The sequence below is a fragment of the Ornithorhynchus anatinus genome, chromosome 12 (genome assembly GCF_004115215.2).
Source record: "Ornithorhynchus anatinus isolate Pmale09 chromosome 12, mOrnAna1.pri.v4, whole genome shotgun sequence".
Lineage (NCBI taxonomy): Eukaryota > Metazoa > Chordata > Mammalia > Monotremata > Ornithorhynchidae > Ornithorhynchus > Ornithorhynchus anatinus.
The window spans coordinates 26,919,437-26,934,178 of record NC_041739.1 but is presented as its reverse complement, the minus strand read 5'-3'; the positions used below and the strand labels follow the sequence as shown (position 1 = coordinate 26,934,178).

The 14,742-nt window shown below is 45.0% G+C and overlaps 1 protein-coding gene across 5 annotated transcripts in view; it reads right to left on the bottom strand.

Moving 5' to 3' along the window:
• Window positions 1-14,742, bottom strand: part of INPP4B (inositol polyphosphate-4-phosphatase type II B) — a 463,330-nt gene that overhangs the window by 72,377 nt on the left and 376,211 nt on the right. For all 5 annotated transcript variants that reach the window (XM_007668427.4, XM_039913682.1, XM_029076612.2 and 2 more), the window contains exon 18: window positions 8,115-8,289. In XM_007668427.4, the coding sequence (XP_007666617.2) occupies window positions 8,115-8,289 (175 nt within the window). The remainder of the gene's footprint in view (window positions 1-8,114; window positions 8,290-14,742) is intronic.

Below are 14,742 nucleotides of genomic sequence, written 5' to 3'. Positions count from 1 at the left end.
GAGGCAGGGAGGTCATCGAGGACGCTAATGCAGCAATTTAGGTGAGAAATCATAAATACACGGGTCAGCATCGTAGCTGTCTATTCAATCCTCTAACACCCTAGGGAGGGAATGAATCATTAAACATTAGTGATAATTGCAAAATTCTACCAATAGAGTATATTCAATCATATCCAGCTACTTGGGACTTTAAAGGGGAGCCCCAGAAATTAATGGCTTAGTTTTTTTTTTAAACAGACATGCAAATTTCTGATATCAAAATTTCAAAGATTCTTGGAATTGATGTTAAGTCCAAGCCACGGACTTACTTGTGCCATCATTTTCATTGAATTTTTAGATGCAGCATGGATAGTATAGGAAATTGATCATTTAGAGGAGATAAGACTGCAAAATCCTACATGAGTTTATAACTAAAGGGAGACTGAATCAGTGGATGTTTAGCAACATAATTCATACTGCTATCCTTGTTTTCTTATTTTATGCTGCTTTTTAAAATCATTTAAATCTTTCCTTATCTTATGTACTGTGGCCAAATCTTCCCCTCTCGCACTTATTGTTAGATGGTGAGCCCCTCAAGGGTTAGGAACCATGTCTGAAATGTTATTTATCCTTGTACCTTTCCCCAGTGCACATAGAAGGGGCCCAATAAATACTAGAGAAAGAATAATACATACACACATGGGAGACTCTTCTGTTTGGGGCTTATGAGCCTGCACTTCCTTTTGTTTAATAGGAAAAGGCTTGATGGAGAGAGTTTGCCACTGCATCAAAAAAACTAATCTCAATCCTCAAGAAGCCTGTCCATAAAAATATTACTAGACATGAGGGGCTTGATGAATTTGAAATGGAAATTTGAAGAGACTTGAACGAAGCTTTCAAAATCAGGAAGGGTACACTGGGAATAATAATAATCATAATAATAAGAAGAATGGTATTTGTTAAGCAGCGTGGCTCAGTGGAAAGAACATGGGCTTGGGAGTCAGAGGTCAGGGGTTCGAATCCCCGCTCTGCCACTTGTCAGCTGTGTGACCGTGGGCAAGTCACTTAACTTCTCTGGGCCTCAGTTACCTCATCTGTAAAATGGGGATTAAGACTGTGAGTCTCATGAGGGACAACGTGATTACCCTGTATCTACCCCAGCACTTACAACAGTGCTCTACACATAGTAAGCGCTTAACAAATACCAACATTATTATTATTAGTAGTAGTAAGCACTTATTATGAGCCAGGCACTGTTCTAAGCGCTGGGTTAGATGTAAGATAATCGGGTTGGTCACAGTCCATGTCCCACATGGGGCTCACGGTCCTAATCCCCATTTTACAGATGAGGGAACAGAGAAGCAAAGTGACTTGCCCAAGATGGCACAGCAGAAAAGTGGCAGAGTCAGGATTAGAAACCAGATCCTTCTGGTTTTCAGGCTCCGCTCTATCCATTAGGCCACACTGCTTCACCAGACCTTGTTCCCCAAACCAAGATAAACAATGGGGAGGAGATAATTTCCTGAAACTAAACAATAATAAATCTGAATCCCTGAAAGGGGCATTATAACTGAAACTCAGACGACAGTGAGGAATTCAGGACTGCAGAAGGTCACCGAAACGCGTGAAATGGTTGGGACTTTACAAGCAAGGCTAATTGGAAACCATCACACCGTTCCTGGCTAAGCAAATTAAGATGGAGTACATACAATTCATTTCCAGGTTGTAATCACCTCCCACACTCAGCTCATCTCCTCTCTTCTTCTCCCCTTGTCAGGGCAATATCCCACCTGACTTTCTATACATCGGCAACATTGAGGGGGCAAATGTTTTCAGCCGAAGAAGGGAAAAAGCACGCAGCCTTGCAGAAATAATAAACTGAGGCACCTCTGACCCACTTCCCAAGTGAACAATCAAAGAGAAACTACTGAGCTTTGGCGTTCTCCAGCAATCATATTTATTGAGCGCTTACTGTGTGCAGAGCACTGTACTAAGCACTTGGGAGAGTACAATTTAACAGAGTTGATAGGCACATTCCCTGCCAAATGAGCACCTTATCTTACTGGGCAAAATCATTAGAAGAACAAAGGCAGCCTTTTCTTTTACCCAGTAAACTTTGTTTAAACTGTTCAAATTTGGATCCAAATGAAAAAATCCCTTATTCTGCAGGGAAAAGCACTGGTGCTAATCTGTTGATCTTAACCAGCCAGTACCCGTGCCAAACATCCTTGACCAGCCTCGACAGAAGCCAGTCAGAGTGGCCAGACCCAAGTCTATTCCCAAGAGCTGGGATGGCTCTGAACCTGGATCTGGCTGGTGTTGGGGAGACAGAGTGATGCTGGAATGATCAAGCCTGCTTTTTGGCCTCTCTGTGCTTTAATTACCGAATAATATCCTGGTTCCGGGGTTGTGAGTGCCCTATACACATTCAAAAAATGAAGAATCAGGAACTTCTATCAAAGGCTCCTGTGTAACAAAGAGAGTTTAGAAAGGGACAGCCTCAATCAATCAATCAATGGTATTGACTGAGCACTTACTATGTGCAGGGCACTGTATTAAATGCTTGGGAGAGTGATAATAACAGTAATAATTGTGGTATTTGTTAAGCCCTTACTATTGCCAGGAACTGTACTAAGTACTGTGATAGATACAAGTTAATTAGTTTGGACACTGTCCCTGCCCCGCATAGGGTTCGAAGTCGTAATCCCCATTTTACAGATGAGGTAACTGAGGCACAGAGAAGTTGAGTGACTTGCCCTAAGTCACACAGCAGACAAGTGGCAGAGCCAGGATTAGAACCCAGGTCCTCCTGACTCCCAGGCCCATGCTCTATCCACTACGCCACACTGACAATTCAGCAGAATTAGCAGACACGTTCCCTGACTATAACAAACTTACAGTCTAAGAGAAAGACTTCCACATGTCACTAAAAGCATCATTAGAGAAGCAGTGTGGCCTAGTGGAAAGAACACAAGCCTGAAGTTAGAGGACCTGGGTTCAAATCCCGCATCCGACACTTACCTGCTGTGTGACCTTGGGCAAGTCACTTAACTTCTCTGGGCCTCTTCCCATATCTGCACAACAGGGATTCAACACCTCTTCTCCTTCCCACTTAGACTGTGAGCCCCACGTGGCACCCGATTATCTTGCATCTACCCCAGCACCTAGCACAGTGCTTGTCACACAGTAAGCGCTTAACAAATACCACAATTATTACTATCATTATTATTACTGTTAATTGAACCTGAGATTATTAAATTAAAAAGCAATATCACATCAACAGTATTTTTCCATATCAAGGTGTTATTATTGAAGAAATGTGCAGAGAGAATCTCCTTGCATCTCCAATCTGCTTCATGCCTAATCATGGAATGACTGTTATCCAGCAGTTACGGAACCACCGTCAGTTATCAAGAAAATGATTATATCACCATTTTGGTACGGAGGACGTGTCAGGAGGTGATGGGCTCAGAGAGATTCTTTTAATAAGAAATACAGTAAGGGATAGACATTTTAAGAAATACCCTCCCCCTGAAAAGAAAACAAGAAAACCCACATCCCTCTTGACTAGCTTTTTTTCCCCCCTCGGAGTGAAAGGAGGACTTAGAGAATGAATGCCAGGAGGAAAAGAAGCCAAGGGTTAAATATTTGAGAAACCAAAATGTAAACATTATTTCTATACTAGGATCCAAGATACATAGCTCTTTTGTACACTGCAGGTCAACAGCGCTGTCTCTGAGTAGGTATAAGAATTGTTGGGAAAATTTGTAAACTAAACCTATTTGGGGCAAATACTCCAGGGCTGCATGATGATTGATTCTGTCCATTTTCTGAACTGAAGACTATTCATTCATTCCATAGTATTTATTGAGTGCTTACTACTGCACTAAGCGCTTGGAATGAACAAATCGGTAACAGATAGGGACAGTCCCTGCCCTATGACGGGCTTACAGTCTAATCGGGGGAGCCGGACAGACAAGAACAATAGCAATAAATAGAATCAAGGGGATGAACATCTCATTAAGACAATAGCAAATAAGACTACTACTGACCCTATGAAAGCCCTCTTCAACATGATCAAGTGGATGACCTCCACCATACTTGTCAGTGAACAAGTAAAGCGTCTTAAGCGGAGCACCACTCTCTGCTGAAGTGTGAGCACTTTCTCTGGAGAAGACGGTCTGCATATCAACCCCAAAAAGCAAATAGCAGATGTTGCAGCCTGTCTTCAGTCAATCAATGGCATTTATTGAGTGCTTACTATGTGTAGAACACTGCTCTGAGATCTTGGGGGAGGATGATACAAGAGAAATTAGCATATTTATTTCCTACCCACAATGAGTTTACAGTCTAGAGGGGTGTTTAATTGCACAGCAGCTGCCATTTGGGCCACCCTTGGTCACTGATCATGTGGAATCCAATAGGATCATCGGTCTGGGAAGACGAAGGGTGAGCACCAAGGCAGGGTTGGAAATGTACCTCTAAATGTCTTTCCACATCCCTGCTCCATGAATGGCCTGTCCTTAGCCCATTTCTTTCCGTAGGTTTACCTCTCAATCTACCACCTTCTCTTGCTCCCTCATGTTAATCTTCATGGAGCAAGAACACAGCAGAAAAAAGTGTTCAAAAAGGAAGGTGAACCAGTTACCACATTGCGATACTGCTGCAAATAATCAAGTGCTTTGCTTTGTTTCCTACTCAAATATAGCCTCTGTGACTGGATCAGAAACTGAAGCATTACCATATGGATCCTTGTTACTAGCTCAAAACACGAAAACGTGCTATTGCTTCCTGTTTCTCTGAATCATATTTTCTGTAATAAGTAAGCAAAGCTTCCCTGTAATTATCTCTTGCTGAGTATGAAAGACTGCATATTTGACTTGAGAGAGAGGGAGAGCGAGAGAGGAAGGGAGAATGAGAGAGTGAGGGAGAGGAAGGGAGACAGTGAGAGAGACAGGAAGGAGAGAGAGTGATAGAGGAAGAGGAAGGGGGAGGGAGAAAGAGAGAGAGAGAGAATGAAGGGAAGGAGGAAGAGAGGGAAGGAGGAAGGGAGGGAAAGAGGAAAGGAGCGAATGTAGCAGTCAAAGATATGACCAAGTTTCTTGGAATTAGCTTGGGGTGCAATCATGCATTGAGACTGTAAGCTCATTATGGGAAGGGAACATATCTGCTAATTCTGCTGAACTGTACTCTCCCAAGTGCCTTAGTACAGTGCTCTGCACATAGTAAGAACTTAATCAATACCACTGATTGACTAAATCAACTTGATGTTTCATGATGGAGATTCAAGGAGGGTCCCTACATACAAGCAGTGTGGCTCCTAGCCAGACAAATTGCTGCCACTGTTCAAGCCCCCCACCAAAACCTTCCCTTAAGGGCGCCCGGATGTAGCATGTTTTCTCCCCAGTCAATTCCTCTTATGAGGCAGAACACTCATCACTCACTGTGGCTCTGGCCTGTTGACAGGAACAATCTTGGCAGTCAATTGTTAAGCCGAGTGGCCCATACTTGTGCAGAAGGATGAGGGAATGGGAGGGTGAAGGATCAGGGAGTGTACAGGTCAGGGTAGTAGGAAGAGAAGTGGCCAACATCTTTAGGGAAGGAGATGAGGGGGCCCGCCGTCGGGTTGCTCCAGTGAAACCCAACAGGCTGAAGCAGCTAACGGTGGACCCTGAGACCATGCCCAGTGAGGGTCACCTTGCCAACAGAGGCACCTGCTTCCTTCGCTCTTTGCATCTCATGGCAACAACAGTCTCCAGCGACTGCCGCTTGCCAGGAAACGTCTCCAAATTTCTGTCTGGAAGAACCCATCCAGGTGTGGACTATAGGCCAAGTTAGTCATCGAACAGAGGCCGAGACCTTGCTTACTAGTCCTCTTCTTTCACCTCTAGGACTGGCAAGTAGGTGGCTGTGCTCCCCTTCATCTCCCCAGCCAACCAGCCATGGCCTGTCCTACTCACAGCCCCTGGGCACGGTTCACTTGGCCTGCCCTCCAGTGGGCTTCCAACCTGGGGACCTGGCTGCTCTACCTGGAGAGGCGACGGAAAAAGCGTGCCACTAGAGAATCCTGGACGTGCTCGGGATTCTGGCATGCCTCCCCACTCTGGGTCTCAATCAATGGTATTTATTGAGCGCTTACTATGAGCAGAGCACTCTAAGCTCCTGGGAGAGTAGAATACAGCTGAATTAGCAGACGTGTCATTTGATTTTTGTGCCAGGAGCAATAAGAAAGCCATATTTCTCTAAGCATGGCTTCTTTTATCTTAAGAACTAATTTAACAAACTGAGCAAGAGATGGAGTGTCATTGCCCTGAGTCTGATCAATCAAAAACGTAACTCTGGAGGGGAACATCTTCCCTTGGCTTAAAGAACAAACAATTAGCATCCCTATAATGACAAACAGTTGTTGGGAGAAAGAAATAAAAGGAAATTTTCTGATTTATGATGGCATTTCTCAAGTGGTTTGCTTTTCGTTACATGAACCAGAACAATTCTTCGTATAATGTAAGGATATGAAATTAAATGTAGAGGGTTAGGTAGGGTTAGGCAAATTCCTATTTTGATTTGATGTAGCCTAGAACAAGAGAGTAAGCAAGTGTCATTTTTCTAATATTGTTTAAATCTGTAGTAAGATTACAAAACTCCCAATAGAGTCAAGTCCCCCAAATGAGGAATGCAAACTGGGAAAACAGTTATTTACTTGCATTCATATCCATTTCAAAAGCACCCTAAAAATTAGAATTACCACTGATGAGAGATAAATGGTGGCTCCTCCTCTATTGCACATTCAGTTCCATTTGTCAGTTAAACGGGGACACTGGCACTGAGTACAGAATTTGTGAACTTCTTCCGGGGTAAAGAGCACCCTACAGGCCCAATGTATCAAAATGAAATGTCTGTCTAGTCATCCTCATTATCATCCTCATCCATATTCAGAAAAGACTGGTGACTCCAAAAAACAGGACCAAATCAAACCCCACCTCTACACTGCAAGCTCACTGTGGGCAGGTAATGTATCTGTTATATTGTACCCTCCCAAGCACTTAGTACAGTGCTCTGCACGCAGAAAGGACTCAATATATATGAATGACTCACTGACTTACCTTGGACAGCCTGTTTTTCAAATTACTTAGAAACATGGCATATCCAGGACCCACTTCTGATTGGGGATGGATCCCTGTGGGGTTCCCTGGGGATCAGTCCAGGTTCCCAAAGGGGCAGACTTCCCCAACCTCCTGCAGCCAGAGACTCAGGTGAGAAAAGTGTGAAAAATAGCCTGGGGTATTTTCTTTGTATTTTGAACTCTGGGGCTGGAGAGGAATGAGTTGATCCTTAGGTCTGACTTGTGACTGGTTTGACCAGGATCCCCTGCTGATTTAGAAATGGACCCAAGTTTTCTTCGCCACCTTGCAGCCCTGGACTTTGTCCACATGTAGTCATTTTTAGCCCTCCCTTCCTCCCATCCTATGGATAGTAAGAGAGCTGAGGGATAACTACGGTGTCCAGTACAGTTAAGAGTCCTGAGTCTGCTTTCATCGAATCTGAAAATTTGTCTATTTGACCATTGACCCCTATGTGGAATAGTCTAACATTTTGCCACCTTTTGATCTTACATTTAATATTTCTAGGCGTGAGGGCCTGCACCCATGGACCCCCAAAAAACTATTCTTCTTGAGGTACTGTGGACTTATTCACAACTATTTCACACAACTACTAGAAAAGCATTCCTTTAATTCTGGCCCCCGTGCAAGAGCCAATTTGAACCAGCTTGTAACAGTTTCGTTTAAGGTCGCTATGGGTTAATACATATTCTTTTTGTTCTTGCTAATATTATTTTTAGAGGATGTCTAAAGAGGATTACACTATGTCAGATACCTTAAAGAAAAACACCACTTTTCTTTCAAGAAGGTTTTTATGAGGCACCGAGAAAAATGAGCACTGCAAGCAGTTGTGAGAGCACAACTAAGATGCAATTTGATAAATGGCCTTCCATCATCCAAGGCCAGAGCTGTGCAAAAGCATGCTATCAGCACATTCATCAGAGTCGCTATTGACTCCTTTTTCTATCTCATTTTATCGTGACTTTTTCATTTTATTTACTCAGTCAATGATGGGGGGAAAAAACGGTTCCTTACCACTTGTGGGAGCCGCGATGGGATCTGAGGGTGGAGGGTCTTTTTCAGTTTCTTCAATGTTGCTGTTGCTGTTTCTGCAGCTGCTGCTGCTGTTTCTGCTGTCTTTATCCAGCAGTCTGTCCACCATCGCAATAATGCAGTTTAAGCTTTGTGCAACGTTGGCCCACACCCTATCCTGGAAAGAGCATCAGCATCACTGCATATGATTTCGACAGGAGAGAGACCAGGTGAATCTATTTTATTAAAACTATTGAAAAAAACCTTAACAAAAAACCACCTCTACTACAACGCAAGGGGAAAGAATTTGCGTGGACCCATTTATTTATGTGGACATCCTACAAAGCAAAGAAATGTCTGTCCTAGGTTATTTTTTCCCAAAATTGGTTTGTCAATTGCTATGTAATTTGATGATTTATTTCTTTCCCCATAGACGGTGATGAGGCGTCAACCTGTTGTTGCGTTTTCAAAAGAGAAAATCAGGTCCATAAATCAAGTCACTAAGGTGAATACTTTTTATTTACCTTACCATAATCTGTAATGAGAAAGAAAATGCCAGAGAGAACCATATAACATCTTAAAGTTTCCCAATGGGTCAGATCCTGCCAGATGCATACAGCAGAGAAGTATACATAAAGAAAGGTAAATTGTGCACACTGGGAAGTGCTCTCTCAAGAACCTAGGGTTCTGTTTAGTGCAATAAAATATTAATTCAGAAACAACAGCATCACAGTGGTCTAGATGAAATGAACCACCCAAAATGCCTAGCTCTGTTCCCAAAATATGTTATTCAACTAACAGGATCCAGACCAATTTTTCCCTATATTCTCTTTCCTGTATCTAGCTTGGATTCTCACTAGGATTTACTGTATTAACTGCAGATAACCAGAATCATCTTTCAGATTCAGGCTCTCTTTAATCCCACAGGAAGTCAAGCACTACTGTTCCTGGCATGGCAACATGTCAGTGATGCACAGAGCCCATTACTTTATCCACCACTGAACAGACGTCACCTGAGGAAAGGAGCTGTGCCCTGCGAAACAGACCCTGAGCAAGGAGAACAAAGGGAACCACTAGTTTCAAATAAAAACACAGAGGGCTTCAGCTCAAGTTTAACACAACTACACAACATCCTCAGTGTCATCTCAGCTGGCATGTGCCTTAATGGCCACCACCAACAAATTCTCCACGTTGTGAAGATGAGAGATTAATTAGGAACTGGAAAAAGAAAAAAGAAAACTAGGATTGTGGAAAGAAGTTTTTGGCCTTCATTTTGCAGATGAACTCATGCAATTTTTTAGAACCGTTCACTGAACTTTGACAGTAGAACCCAGGGTATTCTATTTTGATCAAATGGTTTTCAAACATCTTTTTTCCCTCCTCTCTGGAGTACAAAGAGAGGAAGGAAGAAGCAGCTGTTGTTAACAGGATCTGATGAAAATGATCACAATAGAATTTATAGAGACAATTTGGAATTTCCCATTGCTGATCTTATTTCTCATTCTCCAAATATGTTAATCCATGCAGCATATAAGTGACATTTTGGAAGCCAAATTGGCCTGAACGTTACAGTAGAACAGTTCTGTAAATCCAAAACCAACAGCCAAATGATATAGGTTTAATCAGAAAATGTTAGAAAAAACATTTTTAGAAGAGGGCAGGCTCACTAAAACCTCAGATGAGTCAAAATTTCTGTCTTTGGGGGTTTATGCAGTGTTTATTAAGAATAATAATGATAATAATGGTATTTGTTAAGGCTTACTATGTGCCAAGGACTGTTCTAAGTGCTGGGATAGATGCAAGGTGATCAGGTTGTCCCACGTGGGGCTCACAGTCTTAATCCCCATTTTACAGATGAGGTAACTGAGGCACACAGAAGTTAAGTGACTTGCCCAAAATCACACAGCTGATAAGTGATGGAGCTGGGATTAGAACTCATGAACTCTGACTCCCAAGTCCATTCTCTTTCCACTAAGTCATGCTGCTTCTCTATGTTTATAAATGTTTATGAGACATTCACCAACAATTCATGAACTGAGGAATGCGGCCTAGTGGAAAGAGAATGGGCCTGGACCTGTATTCTAACCCCAGCTCTGCCACATACCTGTTGTGTGACCTTGGGCAAGTCACTAAACATCTCTAGGCCTCAGTTTCCTCACTGATAAATGGGGATTAAACCCTACTCTCCCTACTTAGACTGAAATCCCCCATGGGACAAGGACTGTGCCCAACCCAAGTACTCCAGGGCTTAGTACAGTGCTTGGCACATAGTATTATTATATAATAAGAATGATGATTGTGGTATTTGTTAAAAACTTACTATTTGCCAAACCCTGTTCTAAGCGTTGGAGTAGATTCAGGCTAATCAGGTCAGACACAGTTCCTGTCCCAAATGGGGCTCGCAGTTTCAATCCCTATTTTACAGATGAGGTAACTGAGGCACAGAGAAGTTAAATGACTTGCCCAAGGTCACACAGACATGTGGCAAAGCCAGGTTTAGAACCCACGACTACTGTCTTCCAGGCCTGTGCTGTTTCCACTAGGCCACACTGGAATATTCAATACACTGAAGATTCAATGGCAGGTCAGAAACAGTACCCAAAAACCAAGAAGTCGTACCAGGGACTGGTGATAACTCGGGTGGACTTATGCAGAGAAAGTCCATGAATCCTCAAACTCAGTTTGTCCCCTCCTACCTTTTTTTTAAATGGTGTTTAAGTGCTTACTATGTACCAGGCACTGTACTGAGCACTGAGGTATACAAGCTAATCAGGTTGGACACAGTCCTTGTCCCACATGGGACTCACAGTTGTAATCCCCATTTCACAGATGAGGTACCTGAGACACAGAGAAGTGAAGTGACTTGCCCAAGGTCACACAGCAGACAAGTGGTGGAGCCAGAATGAAAACCCAGATCCTTCTGATTCCCAGGCCCATGCTATATTCACTGGGCCCCTTCTTGCCCTGCCTTCTGGTGGTGCATATACACCACCAGAAGGCAGGGCAAGAAGGGGCCCAGTGGATATACAGGTGTGTATATCCATATGTACATACAGGTATGTACATCCATATGTACAGGATATACAACAGGTATGTGGCAAAGCTGGGGTTAGAATACAGGTCCAGGCCCATACTCTTTCCACTAGGCCACGTTCCTCAGTTCATGAATTGTTGGTGAATGTCTCATAAACATTTATAAACATAGAGAAGCAGCATGATTTAGTGGAAACAGCATGGACTTGGGAGTCAGAGTTCATGAGTTCTAATCCCAGTTCCATCACTTATCAGCTGTGTGACTTTGGGCAAGTCACTTAACTTCTGTGTGCCTCAGTTACCTCATCTGTAAAATGGGGATTAAGACTGTGAGCCCCACGTGGGAGAACCTGATCACCTTGTATCTATCCCAGGGCTTAGAACAGTCCTTGGCACATACTAAGCCTTAATAAATACCATCATTATTTGCTCCAGGTGTGGCTTCCATTTCCTGGACCTGCTGGGACTAGTTTTAGGTCAGCAGTAGCCACTATGATAGTGGCAGTGGGGATATGAGGAGATAGGAAAGCCAGAGAAGATGCTTCCATCAACCTCCCTTCTCCTCAACTCAATCATGGAAGACCCCAGCTAGAATTCAGGGCAGCAAGCTCCTTCTGCTCAATGGTTAAAGCTGGTCTGAGTGACATTAGGGTGTGGGAGAATCCCTGCCAGGACTTTCTTCATAGCACTAGGAGAACCACTTCAGTCTGGTGATATCTGTTCTTAAAGCCTTCAGATTGGAGTTGGGAGGAGGGTCTTGTGATATTTCTTCTCTCCAGGAATTTTCCTGGAGTGGGTAAGGCAGGCCAATGGGGAGAGGCCGGACCAAGGAGCTTACTCATTAGCCAACGTGCTGAGGAATTTGTGGTGGCCAGGTCCCAATAAATTGTTTCGGACCTTTAACTCTCTCCTTAGGCCCCCTGTTCCTCCCCCTCCCCCATCTCTCACCCCCAATGATCTGGCCACCTACTTCATCACAAAAATCAACACAATCAGGTCTGAGCTCCCCAAAGTCACCCTTCCCCCTCTCCCCTCCCCCCCACCAACCCTCTCCCCTACTTTTCCAACCTTCCCTGCAGTATCCTCAGAGGAGATCTCCTCCCTCCTCGCAAGTGCCACCCCCTCCACCTGCGCCTCGGACCCCATTCCCGCTCACCTTATAAAAAATATCGCCCCTGCCCTCCTCCCTTCCTTAACTTCTATTTTTAACCACTCAATCTCCAATGGCTCCTTCCCCTCGGCCTTCAAACATGCCCACGTCTCCCCCATCCTAAAAAAAACCCGCTCTTGACCCCACTTCCCCCTCCAGTTATCGCCCTATCTCCCTACTACCCTTCCTTTCCAAAATCCTAGAACGAGTCGTCTACAATCGCTGCTTAGAATTCCTTAACTCCCATTCTCTGCTGGACCCCCTCCGATCTGGCTTCCGTCCCCTCCACTCTACCGAGACTGTTCTCTCTAAGGTCACCCGTGACCTCCTTCTTGCCAAATCCAATGGCTCCTACTCCATTCTAATCCTCCTTGACCTCTCTGCTGCCTTTGACACTGTCGACCATCCCCTCCTCCTCCATACCTTATCTCACCTTGGCTTCATGGACTCTGTCCTCTCCTGGTTCTCCTCTTACCTCTCTGGCCGATCATTCTCAGTCTCCTTCGCTGGAGCCTCCTCCCCCTCCCATCCTTTAACTGTTGGAGTTCCTCAAGGGTCAGTTCTTGGCCCTCTTCTGTTCTCCATTTACACTCACTCCCTCGGTGAACTCATCCGCTCTCACGGTTTTGACTACCATCTCTACGCAGATGACACGCAGATCTACATCTCCGCCCCTGTCCTCTCCCCCTCCCTTCGGGCTCGCATCTCCTCCCGCCTCCGGGACGTCTCCACCTGGATGTCGGCCCGCCACCTAAAACTCAACATGAGCAAGACTGAGCTCCTCATCTTCCCTCCAAGCCCGGTCCTCTCCCAGACTTCCCTATCACCGTGGATGGCACGACCATCCTTCCCGTCTCTCGGGCCCGCGATCTCGGTGTCATCTTTGACTCGTCTCTCTCGTTCACCCCACACATCCTATCCGTTACCGAGACCTGCCGGTTTCACCTTTCCAATATCGCCAAGATCCGCCCTTTCCTCTCCACCCAAACGGCTACCTTACTGCTAAGGGCTCTCGTTATATCCCGGCTAGACTACTGTGTCAGCCTTCTCTCTGATCTCCCTTCCTCCTCTCTCGCCCCGCTCCAGTCTATTCTTCACTCCGCTGCCCGGCTCATCTTCCTGAAGAAACGATCTGGGCGTGTCACTCCCCTTCTTAAACACCTCCAGTGGTTGCCTATCAACCTCCGCTCCAAACAAAAACTCCTCACTCTAGGCTTCAAGGCTCTCCATCACCTTGCCCCTTCCTACCTCTCCTCCCTTCTCTCTTTCTACCGCCCACCCCGCACGCTCCGCTCCTCCGCCGCCCACCTCCTCACCGTCCCTCGGTCTCGCCCATCCCGCCGTCGACCCCCGGGCCACGTCCTCCCGCGGTCCTGGAACGCCCTCCCTCCTCACCTCCGCCAAACTGATTCTCTTCCCCTCTTCAAAACCCTACTTAAAACTCACCTCCTCCAAGAGGCGTTCCCAGACTGAGCTCCTCGTCCCCCTCCACTCCCTCTGCCATCCCCCCTTTACCTCTTCGCAGCTAAAGCCTCATTTTCCCCTTTTCCCTCTGCTCCTCCACCTCTCCCTTCCCATCCCCACAGCACTGTACTCGTCCGCTCAACTGTATATATTTTCGTTACCCTATTTATTTTGTTAATGAATTGTACATCGCCTTGATTCTATTTAGTTGCCATTGTTTTTACGAGATGTTCTTCCCCTTGACGCTGTTTAGTGCCATTGTTCTTGTCTGTCCGTCTCCCCCGATTAGACTGTAAGCCCGTCAAACGGCAGGGACCGTCTCTATCTGTTGCCGACTTGTTCATCCCAAGCGCTTAGTACAGTGCTCTGCACATAGTAAGCGCTCAATAAATACTATTGAATGAATGAATGAATGAATGAATAAGACTATTACCCAGTGCTTTTTCCTATCATGACAACACCCAGAAGTATATAAATTGACCTATTAATAAAAAAGGGGGAGGGGGAGAACATCACTAGTGTCTGAATCCCTTAAGATCTTTTCAGAGCCTTCCTCAGGAACCTGTCTTGCGGCTTAAAACCTCTCACCACAAAACTGAGGCTCCAGCCTTAAGCCAGTACCCGCTGTCTACAACCCCTACCGTCTCTCTCCCCTTCTTATTAAAAATAATAATTATAATAATTGTATTTAAGCATTTACTATGTGCCAGGCACTGTACTAAGTGCAGGGGTGGTTACAAGCAAATCAGGTTGGACACAGTCCCTGTCCTACTTGGGGCTCACAGTCCCAATCCCCATTTTACAGATAAGGTAACAGATACAGAGAAGTGATTTGCCCACGGTCACTTAGCAGACAAGTGGAGAAGGAGTATTCCAACCTTCAAGCCTCTGTGGGAGAGCAGAAGAGCTAACTACTGTGTTGTAATGGGTGGAAAGGAAGGTTGGGGGTTGCTGGGTAGTGGTGAAGTCAGGGGCTGATGAAAT